The sequence below is a fragment of the Pristiophorus japonicus genome, chromosome 5 (genome assembly GCF_044704955.1).
Source record: "Pristiophorus japonicus isolate sPriJap1 chromosome 5, sPriJap1.hap1, whole genome shotgun sequence".
In the NCBI taxonomy this organism is placed as follows: domain Eukaryota; kingdom Metazoa; phylum Chordata; class Chondrichthyes; family Pristiophoridae; genus Pristiophorus; species Pristiophorus japonicus.
In genome coordinates this window covers 169,575,500-169,603,210 of record NC_091981.1, presented here as the reverse complement: position 1 = coordinate 169,603,210, position 27,711 = coordinate 169,575,500, and the positions used below count along the sequence as shown (strand labels likewise).

General features: G+C 44.7%; 1 protein-coding gene across 3 annotated transcripts in view; it reads right to left on the bottom strand.

Moving 5' to 3' along the window:
* Positions 1 to 27,711, bottom strand: part of elp2 (elongator acetyltransferase complex subunit 2) — a 197,779-nt gene that overhangs the window by 92,776 nt on the left and 77,292 nt on the right. For all 3 annotated transcript variants that reach the window (XM_070881084.1, XM_070881085.1, XM_070881086.1), the window contains 4 exons: positions 19,860 to 19,960; positions 10,420 to 10,551; positions 8,104 to 8,253; positions 4,153 to 4,344 (listed from right to left, as the gene is read on the bottom strand). In XM_070881084.1, the coding sequence (XP_070737185.1) occupies positions 4,153 to 4,344; positions 8,104 to 8,253; positions 10,420 to 10,551; positions 19,860 to 19,960 (575 nt within the window). The remainder of the gene's footprint in view (positions 1 to 4,152; positions 4,345 to 8,103; positions 8,254 to 10,419; positions 10,552 to 19,859; positions 19,961 to 27,711) is intronic.

Below are 27,711 nucleotides of genomic sequence, written 5' to 3'. Positions count from 1 at the left end.
TCCTCTACACAACCCGCTTTCCCACTAATCTTTGTGTCATCTGCAAATTTTGTTACACTACACTCCGTCCCCTCTTCCAGGTCATCTATGTATATTGTAAACAGTTGTGATCCCAGCACCGATCCCTGTGGCACAACACTAACCACCGATATCCACCCCGAAAAGGACCCATTTATCCCGACTCTCTGCTTTCTGTTAGCCAGCCAATTCTCGATCCATGCTAATACATTTCCTCTGACTCCGCGTAACTTTATCTTCTGCAGTAACTTTTTGTGTGGCACCTTATCGAATGCCTTTTGGAAATCTAAATACACCACATCCATTGGTACACCTCTAGCCACCATGCTCGTTATATCCTCAAAGAATTTCCCCTTCATGAATCCATGTTGCGTCTGCTTGATTGCACTATTCCTATCTAGATGTCCCGCTATTTCTTCCTTAATGATAGCTTCAAGCATTTTTCCCACTACAGATGTTGAACTAACCGGCCGATAGTTACCTGCCTTTTGTCTGCCCCCTTTTTTAAACAGAGGCGTTACATTAGCTGCTTTCCAATCCGCTGGTACCTCCCCAGAGTCCAGAGAATTTTGGTAGATTATAACGAATGCATCTGCTATCTCTTTTAATACCTTGGGATGCATTTCATCAGGACCAGGGGACTTGTCTACCTTGAGTCCCATTAGCCTGTCCAGCACTACCTCCCTAGTGATAGTGATTGTCTCAAGGTCCTCCCTTCCCACATTCCCGTGACCAGCAATTTTTGGCATGGTTTTTGTGTCTTCCATTGTGAAGACCGAAGCAAAAGGAGAGCTCGACAGCGCTCTCGAGATGCAGGATCTAACAAATGCGGTTCACATGATGGCAATGAGTGCGGACAGCATTGACCTTACACAATCACTACTGGACACCATCAGTGGGGTGGGTGATGAGGTATCCGGACTGTCGGGAGAAGTAATAACACTCTCTCGAGAAATGGGAATGTTGTCCAAGAACATGAGGGAGGGAATGTCTCAAGCAGCGGATACAATGTTGGTGACATGAGGGAGGGAATGTCGCAGGTAGCTGAGACACTGTCGGCGAACATGAGGGAGGGCATGTCACAGGTAGGTGAGACACTGTCAGGGCACATGAGGGAGGGAATGTCGGAGTTAGCTGCTGCAATAAGGGAACATGCCAAAACCCCGCGCCCAGTGACAGAATCAATTGCCACTCCCACTCCAATCTCCAGATCAGCCTCTGAAGAGGCCCAAACTGGGCCTTCCACATTACGGACGGCCCCCCCCCCCCGCCCCACTATCAAGAAGTGCACATTACCAGAGATGTCCGAAAGAATAAGCTTGGTACCAACCCGAGAAAAGCTGTATCACCGCCTGCGGGCAGGGGTCAACAAGACCAAGTGTAGCGGGCGGTCTTAGAATAAGGTGGAGGAGAGATGGGTGCAGCCTTTCTTTGCTGCTGCTGCTGTTGTTCATATTATTATTGTTACTGTTGTAACTGTTCTCAAATTAAAAGTTTTTTGTAAGTTATGTAAATTTACAAGTTTAAAAGTTTGTAAGTGATTTTAACGGAAAACTGTAAAGTCTGATGCAAGAATATTTTTATTAAGTTAAGTACAAACAAATGTTTGTTAAACTTTTGTATAAAATATATTTTAAATTATAACCGAATCATTTCTATTATTTGTTCCATTATTAATACAACTTCTTGAAGTAAACAAGAATCATTTCCATTATTTGTTCCATTAACACAACACAACATTACAGAACAGGTCCAAACAGTAAACATGGTTCATTTGGAATAGTTGCCGCTGAGCCTTCAGGCAGCAAAGCGTTCACAGACAGGCTGCTGGCACAAGGCTCAAGCAACCATTAAAGGGGTATGACGGCCCGCTCTCCTCCACCGTCATGCTCCGGGTTCAGGTAGTTGCATGGCTTCCTCATTCTTCTCCTCATCATCTCCATCTTCCTCCTCATCATCAGCCACCCTCACCTCAGGTGGGTCTTCTACTACCAGCTGCTGTTGCCTCATGATGGCTAAGTTATGCAGCATGCAGCACACAACAGTGAACTGACCAACAATCTCAGGGGAGTATTGCAAGTAGCCTCCGGAATGGTCCAGGCATCAGAAACGTTGTTTCAAGGTGCCAATGGTCCTCTCTATTATGCTGCGTGTGTGACATGTTGTATACCCGGTCAGTTTCCATCCGGGTTACGCGAACGGGCATCATGAGCCAGGTGGCGAAGCCTTACCCTTTGACCCCCAGTAGCCAGCTCTACCCTTCTGGCTGCTGCTGAAACATGACAGAGATAGCGCTCTCGCGTCATGGGTGCTCCCAAGGTACTTGCATCAACTGACATGATGTGATGCATGTCGTCATACGCGAGTTGCACGTTAATGGAGTGGAAGCCTTTTCTGCTCCTGTCCAAAGGTGCTCACAAGGCGATGTGGATACAATCAATGCATCCCTGTACCTTTGGGAAGCCAGCTATCCTGGAGAAGCCCACAGCCCTTTCACACATTGCCTGGGTGGTCATGGGGAACTTTATGTAATATTTCCTCCGGGCATATAGTGCAGCAGTCACCTGCCGAATGCAGTTATGTGTTGCATGTTGAAAAATGGCGCAAACATCCCCAGTTGCATTGAATGAAAGTGCAGCTGTAACCTTCACTTCAACTGACAAAGCAGTCCTCCTGATGCTTCTAGGTTGCAGGTCTGCTTTTACTAATTAACAGATCTCAGTTACAACTTCTTTGTGGAAACGCAGCCTTCTGACACAGTCTGCATCACTCAGGTGCAAGTATGCACACCTGTCTTAATATACCCGACGTGGGTAAGGCCTTCTGCCCATCATCCTACATGCTCTGAGGTTCTTCATGGGATGACGTTGAATCAATTGTCTCTTCCACAGCACCATCATGCAGAAGGTTTGCACGAGGTATGGCATTGTCAGTATTGCCCCCATGACTAAATTGCACCTTTGCAACAAGCTCAAAATGGCAGGCAGGACTCGCTTCTTTGTTGTCTCTCTCTCCCCAAGGTCGACGCACTGAGCATGCGCAATGGGCTTGCTTAGATCGGGAAACACCCCGCTCCCCCGCCGACCCACCCACCCAGGCGTCATTTGATGTTGCTTGCTGCATAATGGCATAATGTTAAGGGTTCTCATCCCTTGAGTTCGGCTTCCACAACCCCCCCCCCACCCTCCCCGGCTTCATTTGATGCTGCTTGCTGAATATTGTAAGGCTTCTCATGCCTTCAGTTCGGCTTCCAACCTCGGAGTCAGCTGACAATTAAAATAAAATGGCGGCCACGACAGAGCGCCCTCCCCTTTAAGGGCAGACGTGTCGCCCAGCTACACATAGCTTCCCGCAGGGGAAAGCTGTCAGGGCGGCGGCCGATTTTCTCCCATGGGGCAATTTCCCATGCAGGGCGGAAAGTGGTCACCTTCGGTCGGTGGGGGGGTCAGTGTGTGCCCGATGGCAACACGGACAGCCTGCTGGGAAACAAATGGAGGGCAATTTTTGAAATGTCGGTGACTCCGCGCCGACTAGGCGGTGAGTCCATACCGACCCGTGTCCATCTCTTTGAGGCGGTCATGGCTTTTATAGAAAAGGACAATTTCAGCTCCACAATGTTTCCACTTGTGGGGAAGAGTAAAACTAGAGGCCATCAATAGTCACCAAGAAATCCAATACGGAATTCAGAAGAAACTTCTTTACCCAAAATGTGGAGAGATTGTGGCACTCGCTACCACGGGGAATGGTTGCAGCAAATAGTATAGATGCATTGAAGGGGAGGCTAGACAAGCAGATGAGGGAAAAGGGCAGAAAGGGTTATTCTGATAGATTTAGATGAGGAAAGGCGGAAGGAGGCTTGAGTGGAGCATAAACGCTGGCATGGACTGCTTGGGCCGAATGGCCTGTTTCTGTGTCGTATATGTAATCCTATGTAATAAAATCAAGGAATGCTGGTTGTGCACCATGCAAATTGATATTATAAAGAGAAAGAGATAGATGTATCACATGTTACTGGATAAGAAATTTAATAGGATTTTTAGCAAAATCAAGCTGTCTTCTATGACCAAAAGATAAAGAACAATTGATGAAATACGACGATTACATTTTATTATAATCAGTGTTCAGTGTACTTACATTGGTTGAGAGAAAATCCTCAATTGGGGCACAGGTAATGGAACTGAAATTTTCCACAAAGTTTTTAGTGGCAGTGAAGACTCGAAGCACTTTCTCATCAGCACCAGAAACAAATTGAAAACGACCAATCATAGCTAAGCATTGCATGTCAAATCCATGTATTTGTGGTCGTGCTATTTCATGCCAGGTCACCTACATAAAAAGAAAATAAAATTATCTCCACATAAATAACTAGCTGAGACTCAAGAGCGTTAGCATCAGCAAGGGTGATAACAACATAAGAAAAGTTAAGGCCACTTGACCCATCAAAACTCATCCTCCTCACTCCCAACTATTTTGAACACCACCAATCGATCTTGTCAAGCCATGTGTCTGTGCGTGTACCTTTCACTCCTCCGACCTCACCAACTGCTTGTTACTTGCTTCCTCCGCTCCACAATCAAAGGCCATTCAGTCGGATGTCCCTGCCTTCCGAAATTTTCTCTCCAAATTACATTTCTTGCTACCTTCCATACTGTCCTCAAAAGTCTCTTTAATACTCTTTGACACATGACTTCGGCCTCCCATACCCCTCTTAAATTACCTTTTATCAGCTGTGTTCACTTTTCTGTCATGTGAAGCACTTGGACACTTGTTTTTATTTTGTGAGAAGCAGACTTTAAGCAAATTGTTCTTTCCAGTGAAGGCATAGTAAGAAAAACTGGTCATCATTTCTATAGACTTGTATACTACTCTTTTGAAAGAAAAAGATTTGGATTTATTTGGCACCTTTCACAACCACTGGACATGTCAAAGTGCTTTATAGCAAAGGAAGTATTTTTGGAGTGTAGTCACTGTTGCAATGTGGAAAACGAAGTTTGAGATTTTGGCTAGAGATTCGAGTATTCTACTGGATTTTTTGTTTCAAGTTTCTTCACCATATTGGACATTAAAAGCAACATAACTACTATTACACCCAGGGCCATTTGAGAATCTCCCTTTGTTAGTTCAACTCCATTCACTGCGTACTTGTATGAACTACAGCTTTTCAACTTACACGTATTATGTTTCAGGGTTAAATTTAGTCTGTCTGTTACATTGCATATCTTTTCAAATTTTTATCTGCATCCTCTGTCTCAATGGTACTCCATATGTTTATGCGATCAGCAATTGAACAAGCTTACACTTGTTTTTCTGTATTCAGGTTATTTATGTAGGTTAGAAACAGAGGTGTAAGTACTAAATCCTAAGGGCTAGAAATTGTCCCTCACCTCGATTGGGGGCGGTAATCTTCCGGCGCCGGGATTTCATGTGCCCGGCCCGGAAGTCCCGCCCCCAACGCAGAATTGGGCCGTATGCCCCTCAAAGGAAGTAGAGCGCTGTCTCCAGCGCTCCGCTCCTTTGAAGGACGCTCCAGGGGCAGTAGCTCGCGCTCAGTCCAGCACCATGTGGATGCTCCGCGTAGCTCTGACACGCTACAATGCCCCTACCCTTCCATTAAAGGGCCACTGCGTACGCAGGTCTTTTGGTCACCAGGGGCACGATCGACCAGGCCAGCAGTCCGGCACCCAAAGCAGAGTGCCATTCTGCATGATGGCGGCCTGGTCGGCGCAAGGGCCGCCAGTGTCAGGCCGACCCAAGAATTGGTTGACAAATAAAAATTATGGCCCTTGGCACTAACGGCCTCCCCTTTAAGGGGCACCCTGGCAGCGGATGTCCACCAGCTTTGCGGCCCGCGAAGTTGATGTTGACATCTGCCTAAGTTAGCCTCGCGCTCCGCAAGGGGGTTGCGCGCATGGTGATGACGTCATCATCTGTTGCACGCCGGCCCGGCGCTAACAGTGGGGCGCAATGCCGCTGGAACAGCACCGCCCCCCCAAACCTCCGGAGTAATTTCCAGGGAGGTGGTAGCGCCCCCCCTCCCCTGGGCTAAAACGCCATTGTGCCCTGTTAGCGCCCTCTGGGTGCATGAACCGGGCTATAAAAAGGGGCAATTTCATCCCATGTGTCTTGACTCAACACATTGCCTCAAGTGCAACATTGCGCTTCTAAAAAGTACTTTCTTCTTTGGAATTTCCACTACTAATGTAGTTTAGACCTGAATGGCTATAAGCAGATTTTAGACAGACTCAAATGGGAGTGTGCTGTTTGAACCTAATTTTCCAAGGTCAGCTTATTGGCATAGCTTCAGTTACAGATTTGTCCAGGTGGAGGGAGTACATCTTTGATGAGAGTGGAAAATTGCAGGTCAGTAAATTTTTTAACAAGCTGGTGACAATTAAAGGGATGTGTAACAACAGCAGGACAAAACAATCTGCAAGTCTTTGGGAAACCTAAAAAGGCATCTAAAACCCATTATCAGCTTTTTCCATGGCAGAAGGAGGAGGTCTAACCTGCTGTGTGACCATTACTACCCAGAAATACATAAAATGTTGCCCATCAGAACTCTGTTAAACCATAACCTCGTCAGCCTGCTGCCCTGAAAATATAAGGGTATGTAGTTAAGAACCAAAAGAGAAACTGTGTCAACACATATCTTGTTTTCAATACCAAGCCAAATATAAACATAGGAACATATGAACAGGAGTAGGCCATTTAGCCCCTCGAGCCTGTTCCACCATGCAATGAGATGATGGCTGATCTCCGACCCAACTCCAGATACCCACTTTTGACCGATATCCCAAAATACCTTTGGATAACAAAAATCTATCAATCTTAGAAATAAAATTGCCATTTGCGGGAGAGAGTTCCAAACTTCTCCTACCCTTTATGTGTAGAAGTGTTTCCCAATTTCGCTCCTGAAAGGTCTGGCTCTAATTTTTAAACTCTGCTCTTTAGTCCTAGACTCCCCAACTAGCAGAAATAGTTTCTCTCTTCCTATCCTATCTGTTCTCCTTAATGTCTTGAAAACTTCGATCAAACTACCCCTTAACCTCCTTAATTGTAGGGACTACAACCCTAATTTGTGTGAGCTCTCCTTGTAATTTGACGATTGATTTATCAGTGATACCCAGATTCCTATGCTGCACTCGCTCCAAGGCCAGTATATCCTTCCGAAGATGTGGTGCCCAGAACTGCTCATAGTAGTCTAGGTGTGGTCGAACTAGGGCTTTGTATAGTTGCAGCAAAATTTCTACCCCCTTGTGTTCTAGTCCTCTGGATATAATGGCCAGCATTCCATTAGCATTTTTGATTATTTTCTGTACCTATTCATAATATTTTAATGATCTATGTACCTGGATCCCCAAGTCTTTTTGGACCTCCACTGTTTTTAGCTTTTAGAAAGTATCATGTTCTATCCTTTGTAGATAAAGTGGATTACCTCACATTTGTCTACATTGAAATCCATTTGCCTCAGTTTTTGCCCATTCACTTAATCTATCAATATCCCTTTGTAACTTTATACTTTCATCCACACTCCCTACAAAACATTAGATGCAGGCAACTTTAAAAATAACATTTGAGAATACCTTTGTTTTTATTTATTTTTATTAAATTATGTACCACACCTTTCACCATTCTCAGGCCAATAGGACGAGGAAGCAATCTGGTTCCAGGACTCTGTCAATACTATAACCAATCACCAGTAAATATGGAAAAGCAACGAGGTAACTCTCCAGCTCATTTTCTCACTCCCTTCTGTGGAAGGAATGTGTCCTAGCATTTCCTTACTAACTCCCTGATGAACCTTCTGAAGATTAGGAATGCATTGTGTTGGTTAATGTCAGGAATTGATCAGTATTCTCCTAACATAAGATTCAAGAAACTTGCATATCTATCAATTTCTCTATAGGTTGTTTCTGTTGCTCAAAACAAAACAAAAAAGCACTCTAAGGTGTTAAATAAAAACACACACATTTAAATGTGGTAGCTTAACTTAATGTCCCTTTAAAAGACTGTAAAAGTTAGATTTTTATTTTCCTCAACCTTTCTAACCACACTTCTGAGGCTGATTAGTGTAATATTGATTACCTGTTCATGTCCTGCCCTTCTCCAAGGAGCAAACAATCTAGTTGTCTGATCAGAGCCAACACTCAAGATAAACTCTCCCTCAGGATCCCAGATCAAGTCTTGTACAGAACCAAAATGTCCAGAAAGCACAACTTCTGGGCTCCACTCTCCCTGAAAGCATTTGAGATTGAAACATACATCAGTCCAATAATACAGGTTAAGTAAAAACCATCACCACCAGAGAAGGCATATATAGAAATTAAATATCCATACTAATGCTTCTCAATTTTGATTTTGTTACATTACCACAAAAAAAATGATTTCCCCTTAAACTGCAAATGGTACATGCTGCATATTATTATATGGTTAAAAAATACTGTACTTTATTTACAGTATACATGAAGTGAAAACAAAAATCAACATGGAAATAAAAAGTAAATGGACATTATTTGAATAAGCAATTACCAAGTATTTTCCTTTCCCTTCAATTAGACTTACCACTTGAACTATATAACACACTCCAGCAGATTATCCTTATTAGAGTAATTGGGGGGGAATGTTAACCATTCCCCTACGATGGGCTGGGGGGTTAATTTGCGAAACCCGACCCAAACCCAACGAACACGCTGGCTTCCGATTTAACCGCGGTGGGTTTGGGGGCGTCCGATGAACTGCTCTGGCGGGCGGGACTGTGATTATAATATATAAATGAGGCTTCGTTCCTGATATTTTGCCAGCAATTTGAATTTAATGCCCCAGGAAACCCAGTGGCTAAAGGGGGCGCTTCTGCTGGGTCTGGAGAAGCAGGAGTGCTCGCTAGGCCCCTCAAGCAAATCTTCTGCCGTGACTAGACACCCCACCCACACATGCCTCCTCCTGATTGCTGGGCCAACCATCACAGCCGCGCCCCCCCCCCCCCCGCCCTCCAACCCTGCGATCTATCCCACTCCCCCTCCCTCCAGATTACCAGTCTGACCTCAACCACCAACCCTCGAGATCTTTCCCAGTTGCCTGGGACCACCCCAAAGATCCCCGGCTGCGGCCCAGCAGCCAGCCTGTCAATCTGGCCGGTTGCCAGGCAAGAAACAAAATAAAGAAATGATAATAAGCCCTTGTCTTTAAATTTGCCAGGACCTTCCTCATTCCCGGGATTTTGAAACTATTAAATGTTGGTGTTCAGAGAGATTTAGGTGTCCTTGTAAAGGAAGCAGAGAAAGTTAGCATCCAGGTACAGCAAGCAATTAGGAAGGCAAATGCCATGTTAGCCTTTATTGCAAGGGGGTTGGAGTACAAGAGTAAGAAAGTTTTGTTACAATTGTACAGGGCTTTGGTGAGACCACACCTGGAGCACTGTGCACAATTCTGGTCTCCGTACTGAAGGAAGGATATACTCGACTTTGAGGTAGTCCAACAAAGGTTCACTAGAAGATTCCTATGAGTAGAGGTTGAGTAGATTGGACCTATACCCTCTGGAGTTTAGAAGAATGCAAGTTGATCTCATTGAAATATATAAGATTCTGAAGGGGATTGACAGGGTAGATGCTGAAAGGTTGATCCCCTGGCTGGAACATCTAGAACTGGGGGCATAATTTCAGGATAAAGGGTCGGCCATTTAAGAGTAACATGAGAAAGAATTTCTTCAGAGGGTTGTGAATCTTTGGAATTCGCTACTCAAAGGGCTGTGGATGGTAAGTCGTTGCGTATATTCAAGGCTGAGATCGATATATTTTTGGACTCTAGTGGAATCAAGGGATATGAGGATCGGACAGGAAAGTGGAGTTGAATTCGAAGATCAGACATGATCTTATTGACTGGCAGAGAAGGCTCAAAGGGCCGTATGAGCTATGCCTGCTCGTAATTCTTATATTATGTTCCTATGTCCAAAAAGAATGCCCCACCCATTGTGAGCCAAGCTTTTCAATCAGATCTTCATTATAATTAAGCACATAATAGAAACTGGAATTGTTTGAACAGTACTCCAGGAAAGCAATAGATGGCATCCTAAAGTTTTAAGTAGGATTATAAGTCCCAGCTCCAGTTTTTCTTTTCCACTGGTTCAGTGTTTAGTTCCAAGTTTTGGCCAATTCAGACTCTAATTTTAGATGATTTATGAGGAACACAGTTGTACTTTACAAGAAACACAAAATGGAATTGAGCCAAACCCAACTGAACCAACCAAGTACAGGTTTCAACATTCCTTCCCAATCCCTATTTAAAAATATGACATGAAAATCTCCAATACAGCTGCAGAGCATGCAATTGCAATTATGAAAGGGAATCAAGTTTTAACATTGAAAAATCTATGCACAAAACAAATACAACTCCAAATTGATTTACCTTCTTAGATTTGTTTTGACACCAGAGGTGAAGAGCTCCATGAAATGCATGAGCTAATATCATTGATCCATCTGGACTAAACTGGCATCCATAAAATCCCAATATATTTCCACCCACTTCTCCAACACGAACCTGGAGTGAAGTGAACAGAAACTTTTAACTTCCCTTCCAAGCGTAAATGTTATAATTTAATATGGGTCCAAAAATCTACACGAAAACCTCTTTAATGCAGACACATACCTCTAAGAAATAAAAATGGTGGCACAGTAAGCAGCAGAGGAAGTGATCTTTTCTTACATTTTGTGTGATAGGGATGAAGGAAGCAGTGATTGTTCGTCAACATCTTAAGTGCAGCAGGCGCACATCTCCCAAATAACGTATTAGATTTTATGTTGTGCGATTTTATCTTCAGCTGAGTAAAAGCATACTTATTGTAGATAGTATTTCCCTCCACCCCCGCAATATTTTATTTCTTAAATTTATAAAAAGACAGATGCCTGATATTAAGAAAACATTTCTGCTTTCTAACATTCAACAATTTTTAGTTATGAAAGGAACACGAAGTTATGGGGTAAGACAGGCATAGATAATCAAATACTCTACAGCATGTAATGACTCGAAGACTGCTAGGGAATGCAATCTGTAGAATACAGCAAGATAGGGCTACCTAATGTTAGGTTAATATATCGGGAATTTTTGGCAGCACAGCAAGGTACATCTCCTAGTAGCTTGCCATACCGCAGTATTGACAGGTCATCCTTTTGGCAGGGAATGCTGCATAGTATGAGGGAAGATGCTAAAGGTAGGAGCATGTGGGCAATGTTCCTAAGGTGCCGTGCGTGTGGCAGCGCAGTCATCTGAAATGTCCAGCGCAGACCACTCACTGGCTTTTACATTGTAAATACTGCGTATGTACAGAAATTTATAGGGACCGCGCATTAAAAGAAACAGACCACACAGAAGTGCAGCTTGCAGGGAACATTGGATGTGGGTAGAAGGGAGAAGTAGAATCTTCTGTCCATTTGAGAGTCCAGAAGAATTTTGCAGCTCTTTTCTTTTTTGGGGGGTGCTTTCTTTCCCTCTTATCCTCTCTAGGGGCTAGACTTTCCACTTAGCTGGCTATCGCCCCAAAAATGGGCGATGTTCCAGCTTTCAGGATCGCTGGAAGATCGCCCATTTTTCTGATCGCTATTTTCAGCTTTTTTGCGGGGGGCGCGGGCGGGGAGGCGATAGCTCAGCGATGTGAAATGGGCCTCAGCGATGTGGGCGGCGTCATGGGTGGATGCACAAATCCAACATTGTTTAAAAATTTTACTGAATTTTACAATTGTTGTGCAGTGTCTTCTAATAACATAAGGTAAGGTAAAACATTGATACAATTGTTGGAAAACAATAGCTTGGCCAGGCAAGGATGAAACGTAACGCAACTGCAACTGTTGTATTTCCATAATTGCAACTGTCATCAAATAACATGCAGTACACCATAATGAACTCAGCGACCTGGTCACGGTGGTATTGTCGGTTGTCTCCTGAGTGGTCCAGGCATCTGAAGCGCTGCTTCAGAACTCCAATTGTCTTTGACGATATTGCATGTAGCTATATGGCTTTCATTGTAGCACTTCTCGCCTTCCGTCTGGGAATTATGCGGGGGGGGGGGGGGGGTCATGAGCCAGCTGGCAAGGCCATATCCTTTATCTCCCAGCATCCAACCGTGACCTTGGGGCTGACTCTTAAACAGGTCAGAGACAGTGCTCTCACGAAAGATGTGCCGATCATGGATGCTGCCTGGAAAATTAGCATTTACTGCCATGATTATTTGGTTGTGGTCGAAAACGAGCTGCACATTCAGGGAATGGAATCCCTTTCAGTTCCGAAACACCTCCGCATCCTGTAAAGGTGCTCTCAGGGCAATGTGCATACAGTTTATTGCTTCCTGTACCTTGGGGAAGTTTGATATTCGCGAGAAACTCAAAGCCCTCCCAGTCTGTGCCTCCCTGGTCATAGGGAAGCTTATAAAGTCCATCCTGCAAGCGTAAAGGGCTTTAGTCACCTGTCGAATGGAGTAATGTGTGGCGTGCTGAGAGATACCGCAAATGTCGTCAGCTGATGCCTGAATGGAGCCCAATGCGTAGAAGGAAAGTGCCGCAGTAATTTTTACCTCAACGGGCAGTGCGGTCCTGATGGTGCTAGTAAGCTGCAGACCCCCCTTGATGAGCTGGCATATCTCAGCGATGACCTCCTTTTGGAAGCGCAGCCTCCTAAGGAACATGTTATCGGACAAGTTCAGGTATGATCACTTTTCCCTGTAAGTGCGAGGGGTGTAAGGTCTCCTCCTCTGCAGCAGTCTGCCATCTCTTTGATTGGGCTCATAATGCTCTTCAATATATCTTCTCCCATCTTCAGTCTGCAGTATGTAATAAGTGACCAACACTGGTAGAGAAATTACAAACCCCATCACTATAAATGCCCTAAATTTGTCAACACATAGAAATGTGATTAGATGATTGCCAAGAGTCAATAAGGCCCTTAAAATCACTCACAAATTAATTCTCTTCATAAGCCCCTTGTTGAAGCAGCCTCCCTCAGTTCCTCCGACGTTCAAAATGGTGTCCGTAGTGCCAGTCAGGAATAGCTTTTCTCCAGCGATCTTCTCGGCGAGCTATCAGCCCGGCGATGTGGCGAAAGTTGCGGTGGGCAATCACCTTGGCGATAGCAGATTCATGTGTGCCGAAAGTCGGGCCGGCGATTAGTGGCCGATGTTCTGACCCAACTTTCCACTTTAAAGATAAAATAGGTGACAGCCTGCTTATTTGGGCGACAGATGGGCGATCATCAGTGGAAAGTCGAGCCCTAGATCTTTTCATTGCGAACTGGCGCCGTGAAATTGCAGCATTCCGTTCTCTCAGATCCAACCCCAATATTGTCAGTAAACCTGCTGACAAGGGTGGTGCCGTTGTTGTTGGTGAACCAACCTCTACCTTGCGGAAGTTGAACGCCATCTCTGACACCTCCTTCTACCTCCCACTGGACCATGACCCCACTACTGAACATAAAGCCAGTGTTTCCAAGACTGTCACTGACCTCATCTCATCTCTGGAGATCTTCCCTCCACTGCCATCAACCTCATCGTCCCCCAATCCAGCAGAGACTGCTTCTACCTCCTTCCCAAGATCCACAAACAGGGCTGGCCTGGTGGACCCATCGTTTCAGCCTGTTCTTGCTCCACAGAACCGATTTCTTCCTATCTCGACTCCATTATTTTTCTCCTTGTCCAGTTTCTTCCCACCTACATTCGCGACCCTACCGACACCCTCCGCCATTTTAACGCTTTCCAGTTTCTTGGCCCCAGCCGTTTCCTTTTCACTATGGACGCCTAATCCCTCTACATCCCCATCCCCCACCAGGATGGCCTGAGAGCGCTCCACTTCTTCCTCGAGCAGAGGCCCAACCAGTCCCCATCCACCACCACTCTCCTACGCCTGGTTGAACTTGATCTCACATTGAACAACTTCACCACTCACTTCCACCAAATTAAAGGTGTTGCTATGGGAACCTGCAGGGGGCCGTGGCTATGCCTGCCTTTTTGTGGGATATGTGGAACATTCTTTGTTCCAGTCCTACTCAGGTCCCCTCCCTCACCTCTTTTTTTGGTACATTGATGACTATATTGGTGCTGTTTCCTACACTCGCCCTAAACTAAAAAATTTCATTCACTTTGCTTCCCAATTTCCACCCTCCCTCACCCTGACATGCTCCATCTCGGATTCTTCTCTTCCCTTCCTCGACTTCTCTGTCTACATTTCTGCGTATAGGCTATTGACAAACATCCACGATAAGCCCAGACAACCTACAGCTACCTGGACTACACTTCTTCCCACCCCTTTTCCTGCAAGGACTCTATTCCATTCTCCCAGTTTCTCCGTCTATGCTGATGCCCACCTTCCAAACTTGTGCTTCCGATATGTCATCCTTTTTCCTCAACAGACGATTCCCCTCTACCGTCGTTGACATGGTCCTTGACCGTGTCTGTTTCATTTCCTGTACTTCTGCTCTCCCCTCCCTCCCAGAATCTTCTAGAATTTTTTGAGGATGTAACTGGTAGAGTGGACAAGGGAGAACCAGTGGATGTGGTGTATTTGGACTTTCAAAAGGCTTTTGACAAGGTCCCACACACGAGATTGGTGTGCAAAATTAAAGCACATGGTATTGGGGGTAATGTACTGAAATGGATAGAGAACTGGCTGGTAGACAGGAAGCAGAGAGTCGGGATAAACGGGTCCTTTTCAGAATGGCAGGCAGTGACTAGTGGGGTGCCGCAAGGCTCAGTGCTGGGACCCCAGCTATTTACAATACACATCAATGATTTAAATGAAGGAATTGAGTGTAATATCTCCAAGTTTGCAGATGACACTAAGCTGGGTGGCGGTGTGAGCTATGAGGAGGACGCTAAGAGGCTGCAGGGTGACTTGGACAGGTTAGGTGAGGTGAGTGGGCAAATGCATGGCAGAGGCACTATAATGTGGATAAATGTGAGGTTATCCACTTTGGTGGCAAAAACACAAAGGCAGAATATTGTCTGAATGGCGGCAGATTAGGAAAAGGGGAGGTGCAACGAGACCTGGGTGTCATGGTACATCAGTCATTGAAAGTTGGCATGCAGGTACAGCAGGCGGTGAAGAAGCCAAATGGTATGTTGGCTAGGGGATTTGAGTATCGGAGCAGGGAGGCCTTATTGCAATTGTACAGGGCCTTAGTGAGGCCTTACCTGGAATATTGTGTTCAGTTTTGGTCTCCTAATCTGAGGAAGGATGTTCTTGCTATTGAGGGAGTGCAGCGAAGGTTCACCAGACTGATCCCCGGGATGGAAGGACTGACATATGAGGAAAGACTGGATCGACTGGGCCTGTATTCACTGGAGTTTAGAAGGATGTCCAGTCCCGTCATATAAAATTCTGACGGGACTGGACAGGTTAGATGCAGGAAGAATGTTCCCGATGTTGGGGAAGTCCAGAACCAGGGGGCATAGTCTAAGGATAAGAGGTAAGCCATTTAGGACTCAGATGAGGAGAAACTTCTTCACTCAGAGAGTTGTTAACCTGTGGAATTCCCTACCACAGAAAGTTGTTGATGCCAGTTCATTGGATAGATTCAAGAGGGAGTTAGATATGGCCCTTACGGCTAAAGGGATCAAGGGGTATGGAGAGAAAGCAGGAAAGGGGTACTGAGGTGAATGATCAGCCATGATCTTATTGAATGGTGGTGCAGACTCGAAGGGCCGAATGGCGTACTCCTGCACCTATTTTCTATGTTTCTATGTTTTTAATCACAATAGAATCCGGTCGCCTGTCACTTTAATTCTCCGCTCCACTCTGACCTCGGCCTCTTACACTGTTCCAACGAAGCTCAACGTAAGCTCGAGGAACAGAACTTCATCTTTCGATTAGGCATATTACAGCCTTCTGGACTCAACATCGAGTTCAACAATTTCAGACCATAACTTCTGCTCCTATTTTTTCCAGATGGCAGCTGTTGATGATTCTGCCATTTCTAATTGCAGCATTTAACCACTCCGGCTTCCACCCTATCAAAGTCCGTCCCTTTTGTTCTTTCCTCCCCTCCTCCACCTCTGCACCTGGTTAAAATGTGTTACATCTCAAACTTGTTCCAGTTCTGATGAAAGGCACATACCTGAAACATTAACTCCGTTTCTCCACTGATGTTGCCTGACCTGCTGAGTATTTCTAGCATTTTCTATTTTTATCACGTAAATACATATATCCATGTGCATTTTACTGCTTCAGTGCTCTGAAAATTTTAATCCTTCTGTTTTCAATGTGTGTAGTTTGGTGCAATGGTATTTAGATTAATGCTATGGCCGCTCTAGAAGTTAAGGTTTCTCTTTCTCTTCAACATGCTGTGTATTTCAGAATTTTCTGTTTTATGTTAAAATTTCCCTTCCTTGTTCTGCAGCATCTCTTATTCAGGCCCGATGTCATTTTCAATCTGGGTGAAGCAGAATGACAACAGTCCTCGTGCACAGGGTATGCTTTGCCAAATGTTAATAATTTAGAATTCTTTTTAAAAATGCATGCAATTCCATTACAGTAAGTACATTTCTAATGAATTGAAGAGGAGACCTACATAAGTTTTTAGTATTACTGGCTTTTTTTAAGCCCACAATTATGATCTACTTAAAGAAGTTTGCTTCAAGAATGCAAACATCAAAACTGGTAACAAGTTTGCCTTATTTACTTTATGGACATTGTATGAGAACAAAAATCAATAGCTTACAATTATATATCATCTTTAACAACAGAAAATGAGCAGGTGCTTTATAGAGAGAAAAAAAATAGAAATAGATAAGGGAATGGACGTCAAGCCATGGAGGTAGAGACTAGGAAGGGTGACAGAAGGATTGCTCAAAAATAACATTTTGGAGACGTTTACAGTAAGTTGGGCATGCTATAGACAGTAAGACTGCTAGGCCTGGGAAATGTGGTCAATTAACTTGGTTGTGGGATGTAGATCAGCAAATGACAAAAAAAGGGGTCAGATGTAGAAAAGCCTCTCATTCTTCCAAAACATAGCATATTAAATGAGATTCCGTGAAGCCGCACTCCAAGGGAGCCTATCTTGGGAAAATGTGAGCACGTAGCCCATAACTTTATAGCTGGATTTCAAAATCAACCCGATGAATATACTTACATAAGAACATTAAAGAAATAGGAACAGGAGTAGGCCATACAGCCCCTCGAGCCTGCTCCGCCATTCAATAAGATCATGGCTGATCTGAGCATGGACTCAGCTCCACTTCCCCGCCCGCTCCCCATAACCCCTTATCCCTTTATCGCTCAAGAAACTGTCTATTTCTGTCTTAAATGTATTCCACAACTCTCCAAGGCAGCAAATTCCACAGATTTACAACCCTAAGAGAAGAAATTCCTCCTCATCTCTGTTTTAAATGGGCGGCTCCTTATTCTAAGATCATGCCCTCTAGTTTTAGTCTCCCCAATCAGTGGAAACATCCTCTCTGCATCCACCTTGTCATGCCTCTTCATAATCTTATACGTTTCGCTAAGATCACCTCTCATTCTTCTGAATTCCAATGAGTAGAGGCCCAACCTACTCAACCTTTTCTCATAAGTCAACCCCCTCATCCCCGGAATCAACCTAGTGAACCTTGTCTCAACTGCCCCCAAAGCAAGTATATCCTTTCGTAAATATGGAAACCAAAATGCACGCAGTATTCCAAGTGTGGCCTCACCCGTATCTTGTATAGCTGTAGCAAGACTTCTCTGCTTTTATACTCCATCCCTTTTGCAATAAAGACCAAGATACCATTGGCTTTCCTGATCACTTGCTGTAACTGCATACTATCCTTTTGTGTTTCATGCACAAGTACTCCCAGGTCCCGCTATGCTGCGGCACTTTGCAATCTTTCTCCATTTAAATAATAACTTGCTCTTTGATTTTTTCTGTCAAAATGCATGACCTCACACTTTCCAACATTATATTCCATCTGCCAAATTTTTGCCCATTCACTTAGCCTGTCTATGTCCTTTTGCAGATTTTGTGCATCCTCCTCACACATTGCTTTTCCTCCCATCTTTGTATCGTGAGCAAACTTGGCTACGTTACACTCAGTCCCTTCTTCCAAGTTGTTAATATAGATTGTAAATAGTTGGGGTCCCAGCACTGATCCCTGCGGCACCCCACTAGTTACTGGTTACCAACCAGAGAATGAACCATTTATCCCGACTCTCTTTTTTGTTAGTTAGCCAATCCTCTATCCATGCTAATATATTACCCTATGAACTTTTATCTTGTGCAGTAACCTTTCATGTGGCACCTGGTCAAATGCCTTCTGGAAGTCCAAATACACCACATCCACTGGCTCCCCTTTATCCACCCTGTCCGTTACATCCTCAAAGAACTCCAGCAAATTTGTCAAACATGACTTCTCCTTCTAAAACCATGCTGACTCTGCCTGACCAAGTTTTGCTTTTCCAAATGACCTGCTACTTCAATGCTTCCATGGCTCAAAAGCAGAACATGCTAACTGAAATGATTACTGAAAACTTTTATAATAAGATTAAAAAGAAATGTATTTTGCAAAAAAAGGTTTTATGTACCTTCATTCCCTAAAGTGCCGGGGGTGGGGAAGAAAAAATAGAGAGAGCAAGAAGGGAGAAAAAGAAAAAGAGAAAGGAGAGAAAAAGAATAGAAAGGAGAGCAGAGAGAATAGAAAGAGAGAGAGAGAGAAAGAGAAAGAAAAAGAGAGAGAGAGAAAGAAAGAGAGAAAGAAAGAGAGAAAGAAAGAGAGAAAGAAAGAGAGAAAGCGAGAGAGAAAGCGAGAGAAAGCGAGCGAGAGAGCCAGAGAAAGCGAGCGAGAGAGCCAGAGAAAGCGAGCGAGAGAAAGCGAGCGAAAGTGAACGAAAGTGCGAATGAAAGCGAGCGAAAGCCAGAGAAAGCGAGCGAGCGAGAGCCAGAGAAAGCGAGCGAGCGAGAGCCAGAGAAAGCGAGCGAGCGAGAGAACGAGGAGCGAGTGAACGAGGAGCGAGTGAACGAGGAGCGAGTGAACGAGGAGCGAGAGAACGAGGAGCGAGAGAACGAGGAGCGAGAGAACGAGGAGCGAGAGAACGAGGAGTGAGAGAGAGAATGAAACATTCATATAGTGACTTCAATTCTTGATATAGTCTAAAACTAGGGGGTCACAGTCTCAGAATAAGGGATCGGCCATTTAGGACTGATACGAGAAGAAATTTTTTCACTCAAAGCATAGCTTTACATTCTCTAACCCAGAGGGCTGTGGATGCTCAGTCATCGAGTATATTCAAGACTGAGATCGATAGATTTTTGGGCACCAAGGGAATCATGGGATATGGGGATGGCGGGAAAGTTGAGTTGATGTCGATATTCAACATGATCTTATTGAATGGCAGAGTAAGCTTGAGGGCCGTATGGCCTGTTCCTATTTCTTATGTAAGGATAAGAAGGCAGGTAAATGGAGTTTAGGTGCCAATCAGTCATGATCTAATTGAATGGCGAAGCAAGGTTGAGGGGGCTGAATAGCCTGTTCCTGTTCCTGTTCCTACGTTCACATCTCCTTCAGTGTTGCCACACAGGAAGGGGCTTAATTCAGGTGAATAGTGCTATTTACTTCTGATTCAATAAAACGTTAACACGCAGAATTAAAGATATTAGTTAATTATTTTAGTTAATTTTAATTTTTAGGATGAGAGTTTTAATTTACTAGGTCATTTGTTTGCCAAAAGTGCTTTACATACCTTATTCAGGCTTTCAGAAATAGTAACTGATCTACAACCCGATGTGGTCATCTTTAATTGTGCCACAAAAACTTCTAACTTGCTGTCATAGAACCTGAAAATTATTTTTAGGGCACCAGGCATTAGAATAATATACAAGGTAATAAAGCTTACCTGTTCCAACCACACATCAGATTCTTCATCTGGAGCCCAGAGAATCATTGTTTTATCCATTGATGCAGACAACAAAGACAAGGGTTGTTCAAGTCTGCCATCTACAGGAGAAGGAAGCACACTTAACAGCATGAGAAACATACAAAAGCCCTCATATGCCAGGCAGTAATGAAGGATCACATGGAAACAATTGTAATATCCTTCATAGACCTGAAACATTAACTCTGTTTCTCTCTCCACAGATGCTGCCTGACCTGCTGAGTATTTGCAGCGTTTTCTGTTTTTATTTCAGATTTCCAGCATCCGCAGTATTTTGCTTTTGTTTTCTTTGCAATCTACCACTGACTAGGAATGGAACTCAATAGCTCATAGAATTTGCATCATGCAGTGAGAGAATATGGTACGTGAAGCACTCTTGGCAAACAAATAACCTAGTAAATTAAAGCTCTCATCCTAAAAATTGAGAAAATTGTGAAATTAACTAAAATAAATAAATAACTGAATGCATCAGGAAAATATTGCTGATTGGAGTTTCAGGGCCTCAGGTGAATCACAAAGATTACTCAATATTTAGTTCTTATCCCCACTATGTGCTCTTGGGGAAACTACAGCTTGGTCATGAATCCATTGGAAGTACCTTACTCCATTAGATCATGCCTTCAAATAAAGTTAATAAAACAACAACTTTTATTTATATAGCGCTTAAACATAATAAAACGTCCCAAGGCGCTTCACAGCAGTGATATAAGACAAAACAGATAAATTTGACACGAGCCACATAAGAAGAAATTACAGCAGATGACCAAAAGCTTGGTTAAAGAGGAAGGTTTTAAGGAGCATATTAAAGGAGGAAAGAGAGGTAGGGAGGTGGAGAGGTTTAGTGAGGGAATTCCAGAGCTTAGGGCCCAAGCACCTGAAGGCACAGCCACTGGTGGTTGAGCAATTATGACCAGAGATGTGTAAGAATAAAAGTGTTCAGCAATAAAATCGATAGTGTGTGTGTATAAATGTTGAAAGTGTAGACTATACGAAAAGACAGTTTCGAAAGATTCAACATGGAAGCTCACAGACCTCTAGCATGGCATTTGTGTATTGTCTTAATTGGAAAGCCATTAACTTAATCAAGGGATGGCTGGACCAGTCCACCAGACACATGAGTTAGGAGAGCCAACAAGGAATTGCCCTGGAACCAAGGTCCGATCCTGAGGCTTTTGGAGGAACAATGGACTTAAGGGATATAAAAACTCAAGCCACAGTTTGCTCTGTCTCCTTCTCTCCTGGGCACACGGCAAAACGCCCGCTCAAAGACCAGCCGAAACAGCAGGCAATGTGTTCTGCCACCCAGTCAGAGGAAAGTGACGTATACCTTTTTATAAATCATTATTGTAACGTTGTATCTGTTGTAACTAGGTAAGATCTGTAGGATAGCTGACGACTGCCGATAAATGTGCATGTGTGTGTATTTTAATAAGCTTATTCTGAATTGTTTTAAAAGAATCAGTCTCACTGTCAATTTAATGCCAGAGATTTAGAAATCTTACAAATTGGTGGAGAATGTGGGCATCTGGGGAGACAGCTTTTTGATGATTCTTTTGAACAATTGGAAATTTCAGGAGTTGCGATGCTAACCTGTGTTGCGAAGCATAACTTATAAGCGATTAAACGGATCGGGAGAAGTTGCGTCTTAGGAGCAGTCGTCTCAATAGTTGTAACAGTTTAAGTGGGGACCCACCAGTAGTTATATTCAAAAGACACAGGATGAAGGGATCGGTCATGAACAGAAAGCCAACAATAAAAAGAAATGTTGAGCTAGTTTATCAGGAGAGGTTGTCCAAAAAGATACCGATACAAGACATAGAAGAGTTACAGGCACAGGCATGGCAATTCCGCAAGGGTCAACACGCGTCCTTTGAGGAGCTGGTAGCATTTATCCAGGAGAAAGTAGATAAAGGAGAGCTTAGGCCAAAACGGGCAAATGGTCTCGTGGCATTCAGCACATTTTATTGTGCCCGGAGAGATGAGGAATTATTGAGACGGGGGACAAAGTGATACAAGATTTAAAAGAACTGCAAGTAAAAGGGATTCAACTAAAAGATAGATTGAAGGTATAAAACAACAAAAGGAAGGCGGCCTCCAACTTGTGAAGCAGTTCAAAGAGGGAGAAATTCAGCATTTAAGACAAGAAATTGGTCGATTAAACCACAGTATTAAGCAATTAGAAAAAGGGGCCGAAAAGGCAGCTTCATTGCTACAACAACAAAGCCTCTCAAACTTAAATGCCACAGCAGCCGTTGTTGAAGCAAATGAAAACAAATTAGAGTTAAAAAAATATAAATTGGAAAACTTGAGGCTCCAGCAAGAGATAGAAGATGCTCGGGGAACATTAAGGGAAGTAATTAAGAAGTCACATAGGGAGGCAGATCACTCCCAGTGCCAACTAGAAATAGCGAGGCTAAAAAGTAAGTTAGGGGAGCAGCAGGCCCTGGTATCTGCAGTAACATGGGGAGCCATAACAGAGACAGCAGAAGGGTACAAGGGGGAGACAGATTGGGAAGAAGGCGGCCGTCAGTATAGTCCCCAGGAGGGTGGTGTAGGATGGGATACCTTGGAGACACAAGAGCCAATCGTAGCCGTAGTAACCACTTCTTTACGACGTAATACGCACAGTCGCATCACCAGTAACCATACCGACTCACGGCCCATATCTGGTGCTGACGCCATGGCGTGTAGCCACAAGTTGGGGCCCCATTAATGATGGGGACGACTCACTGGAAGTTAACAGGAGATGGGAAACATAGAAACATAGAACATAGGTGCAGGAGTAGGCCATTCGGCCCTTCGAGCCTGTACCACCATTCAATAAGATCATGGCTGATCATTCACCTCAGTACCCCTTTCCTGCTTTCTCTCCAGACCCCTTGATCCCTTTAGCTGCAAGGGCCATATCTAACTCCCTCTTGAATATATCTAACGAACTGGCATCAACAACTCTCTGCGGTAGAGAATTCCACAGGTTAACAACTCTGAGTGAAGAAGTTTCTCCTCATCTCAGTCCTAAATGGCTTACCTCTTATCTTAAGACTGTGACCCCTGGTTCTGGACTTCCCCAGGTCTCGTCTCGTTGCACCTCCCCTTTTACTAATCTGCCTTCCTGTTTTTCCACCAAAGTGGATAACCTCACATTTATCCACATTATACTGCATCTGCCATGCATTTGCCCATTCACCTAACCTGTTCAAGTCACCCTGCAGCCTCTTAGCATCTTCCTCACAACTCACACTGCCACCCAGCTTAGTGTCATCTGCAAACTTGGAGATATTACATTCAATTCCTTCGTCTAAATCACTAATGTATATTGTAATTTGAGGGGTCACCCCGCATTGGAAGAGAGAGACTTAACACGAGTTCTCCTCTTGGCCTGTTTCACTTCCCTAAAAGATAATCTGCCAGACGCAGTCCTCCAGCCTGGTACAGCGGCCGATGCATTCATGACCGAGATCCTAAACGATTTAGGGATCCAAAACTTGAACATAGTGGCTCTGCTTAATCAGACCAAGCAGCGCCCAGAAGAGACCCCTAGAGCCTTCAGTAATCGCCTATACGGTATCTATCAACATACGCAGAACCAGGCACCCGCAAATGCTACAGTGAGAAAGAATCAGGAACAATTTAAATCGATGTTCCTGACCCAACTCCACTCTTGAGTTAAAACCACTCTGAGCATAGCAATGAGGCCCACCAATCAGTAGACAGATATAGAAACCAGCGCTCAAATAGCCTGTGAGATGGTAAAAGACCAGTTAAAGGCGAAGTCACCACCACTGAGAATAAACTAGTGTCAATGGTGGAGGGATCTTGAAACTACCCCTTTAAGGGACAGTGCTTTAATTGTAAGAAGGTAGGCCACCTAGCAAAAGACTGCAGCAGACCCAGACCAGCACTGAACCATGATGCAACGCATAGATAGCTCCCGAGGGACGAACCCAAGCCCTCTGGGACAGATCAATGATTGGATCAATTGATAACCCTCATACAAACCAAAATTGCCACGGGGAGGATGCAAAATCATTTACCGGTGCACACAATCGTCGATGCACACTCATTAGAGAGACCCATTCAAGGATTGACCCTGTGACAGAGTTCGGCCCCCAAAGATTGGTCAGAAGTGGGATTCCGATGTGATGGTAGCGGGAGACCAATAGTCCTTGTTGTCTTAAAAGGGGCAGGCAGCAAATTATGCTTATCGATACTGGCTCAGCCATTACCATCATCCACACCCCATACCCTGAACGCCATCCAGCGGCGGACAAGGGTTATATGACCCTTAAAGGGTTTAACGGTGATACAACCACCGCGTACACAGGGAAGGCCACTGAACTTCAGTTGGGAGGCCTCACCTGTAAGGTCCCAGCGCCGATGCTGATGACCACCCCCGACGGAAAGGGAATTTTAGGGACTGATGTGTTGGATCAGTGTGGCGCAGTGATAGATTATAATCAGGACTATGTTTGTTTGGATGGGATTGAGAGATAAGGCAGAAGAGATAAAAATTTCAGATGCTCACTCGGTTGTTGCTATTAAAAAGCCATCTGAGTATGACCCTCTGGGGAGCGAAAATGAAGCTGTGACAAAACTAATTCAGGCGGTGTTTGCCACATGTAAGCATGACTGTGGAAAAATGGCAGGTAAGGAATCTATTGAGGGACCCCCCCCCCCCCACTCATTCACTAAACAGTACCCCATCCCAAGGGAGAGTCACCCTTACATCCGAGACACCATAAAATCCCTAGTCGAGCAGGGTATTCTGAGGACAGGCACTTTCACGACCAAATCACCCACATGCCCGGTTAAAAAGCCTGATAGCAGCTGGCTACTGACTATTGATTACAGAAAGTTAAATTCTGTAACACCAGCCTGCTCACCGGTAGTAAGAGAAACTCCCACCATATTATCTCAAATTCCTGCTGGTTCCAAGTATTTCTTGACTCTCGCCATCACCAATGGAATCTGGAGTATCTCTGTTAAGAGAGAAGACCAGTACAAATTTGCGTTCACATTTGAGGACCAGAGCTATACCTGGACATGCTTGCCTCAGAGGTTCCACAATGCCCCGACGATATTCCACAAAAGAATGGCTGCAATTTTAAAAGACTTTTCCCGCCCTACCTGCTTGCTGCAGTACATTGACGACCTACTGCTGACAACCGACAGCATGAGGAGCATCTGTCCCTTTTGCACGAACTTTTGACATTGTTGACTGAGGTGGGACTAAAGGTGAATCCACGTAAGGCTCAATTAGTAAAAGAACGGGTCACCTTTCTAGGAGTGTCCATTTCTCCAGAGGGATCATCCCCCGACTCTCACAAGGTGGAGATAATACAGCGACTGCCATTACCCACTTCCAAAAATCATTCTTAGGTTTGGTGGGGTACCAAAGGAACTTTATCCTAGAATTTGCAGTGTGCAAAGTCCTTGTATGATTGAATAAAACTACAGGATAATGACATACGCCCGGCATAGACTGATGCCCACACCCAGTCCGTGGCTAAATTAAAAACTGCAGTGATACAGGCCGCATGTCTGATCACTCCTGATCCCACGCAGCCCTTCCATTTGGAGGTCGGGGCCACAGAGCAAAGCCTCACTGCAGTTCTGTGCAAAATGCGAGCTGATCAACTACAGCCCATTGCGTATGCGTCTCGAATCCTGCAGGGGGCAGAAAAGACGTATACTGCATGTTAGCGCCACTGACAGGCCATCTTCTGGGCAGTACATCACTTTACTTTTATTACTGAGTTACAGGCTACAATCCTGCACAGCAGACACACACCTCTGAAACTACTGATGAAACTTGGAGATTCGTTAGTTTCCTCGCAGCGCCTCAGCAAATGGACAATGGAATTTATGGAAAGAGATATTGACACCATTTCCAAACCCATCACATTGCTGCCACAATTTCTGATCTATGAGGGAAACCCACATGAATGTTCGCTACCCCTGATTAACTTTGAGACCCATCCTGTGCAGAAAGAGCCCATACAGGGTGCCCCAGATGTTATCGATGGGTCCTCATGTCACATTGAAGGATCCCCTCACACCGGGTATGCTGTGGTATTGCCAGAAAGAACCATCCAGTGAAGATGCAACAGACAGTCTTCACATTATGCAGAAATCGTCGCACTTCTAATTGCTGCACAGGAAATCTCAGATAGACCCGTGAATATTTGGTCCGATAGTGCAAAAGCTATAAGCACCATTCTCTCCTTGCCCCTATACCACAAAAATGATTATCGTACGATAGACGGTAAAGGCCCTGGTCCATGGGCCCTGGTTCTGCCTGCTCTGGTCATACCTTCAACAGCGATCCCAGCCCTGCTTCATAGGAAAGGTAGCAGCCCATTGAAAAGGGGGTCCACATAGTGAAGGAAATTCCAGAGTAGTCAGAGCAGCCAAGGATGCTGCGATTGAAGGGGAGATAGAGGATATAGTTGTTGAGCCCTGCAAAGCTGTTAGCAAGGCCTCCCCAACAGATCACCTAGATTTAAAATCCCTGCAGCAGCAATACTGGTCATATGCCTGACACGAGGAAGGCAGACCCCTTCCTCAACCAACAGCCTGGGCTCCCAATACCATACTAGCCACTGCCCCTGACTCAGATGAGTAATTGCTGATGTTCAAAAGAAAGCCAAACACCTGCCTGGTGGTGTGTGTTCCACCAGAGGTGGGTCAGGAACCGCTCTCCCTCTTTCATTCCCACCCCACAGCAGGGCACTATTTGGCCCTGGTAACCTTCGATAAGGTAGCATCCACAGCTTGGTGGTCTTCCATGAGGGAAACCACCAACCTCTGAGCCCAAGTTTCCACATGATAAAAAACGGGCGCCCCTCCAAGCTGGGCGCCCGTTTTTCGCGCCGAAAAAAAAACGCACAATTCTGGAGCGCCCTGCAGCTCCATGCCTGCTTGGCGCGGCACCCAGGGGGGCGGAGCCTACACTCGCGCCGATTTTGTAAGTGGGAGGGGGCGGGTACCATTTAAATTAGTTTTTTTCCTGCTGGCAACGCTGCGCGTGCGCGTTGGAGCGTTCACGCACGCGCAGTGTGAAGGAAACATTGGCACTCGGCCATTTTTGTAGTTCTTTGTAGCTGTTTAATTTTTGAACATTTTTTAATAAAAGCACATTGCCATCAGCACATCAGCACTGAGGCTTCTTGCAGCAGTGAGAAGGCTGCAGGAAGCCTCAAAGTTGAGGCAGCCGTTTTCCTCCTCCCTCCCCCCCCCCCCCCGCCGCGGGAACGAACGGCTTTCTCCTTCCCCCCTGCCGCCGGAAACGAACGGCTGCCTCAACTTGTGAGGCTTCCTGCAGCATTCTCCCTGGCACGTTCGCACTTTCACACAGGTAGGAAGATGGTTTATTTAATCTTTTCTTTGCTTATAAATGTTTATTCAGGTTGGATTTATTTGTATAATATTTGTATAAGTATAAATAAGGATTTATTATAGAATTTAATTACTTCCCTTCCCCCCCACCTCGTTCTGGACGCCTAATTTGTAACCTGCGCCTTATTTTTTAATGTGTAGAACAGGTTTTTTCAGTTCTACAAAAATCTTCACTTGCTCCATTCTAAGTTAGTTTGGAGTACATTTTCACTGTGGAAACTTTCAAATCAGGCGTCAGTGGCCGGACACGCCCCCTTTTGAAGAAAAAATTCTGTTCCAAAGTAGAACTGTTCTACCTGACTAGAACTGCAGAAAAAAAAATGTGGAGAATTGCGATTTCTAAGATAGTCCGTTCTCCACCAGTTGCTCCTAAAAATCAGGCGCAAATCATGTGGAAACTTGGGCCCAATATGTG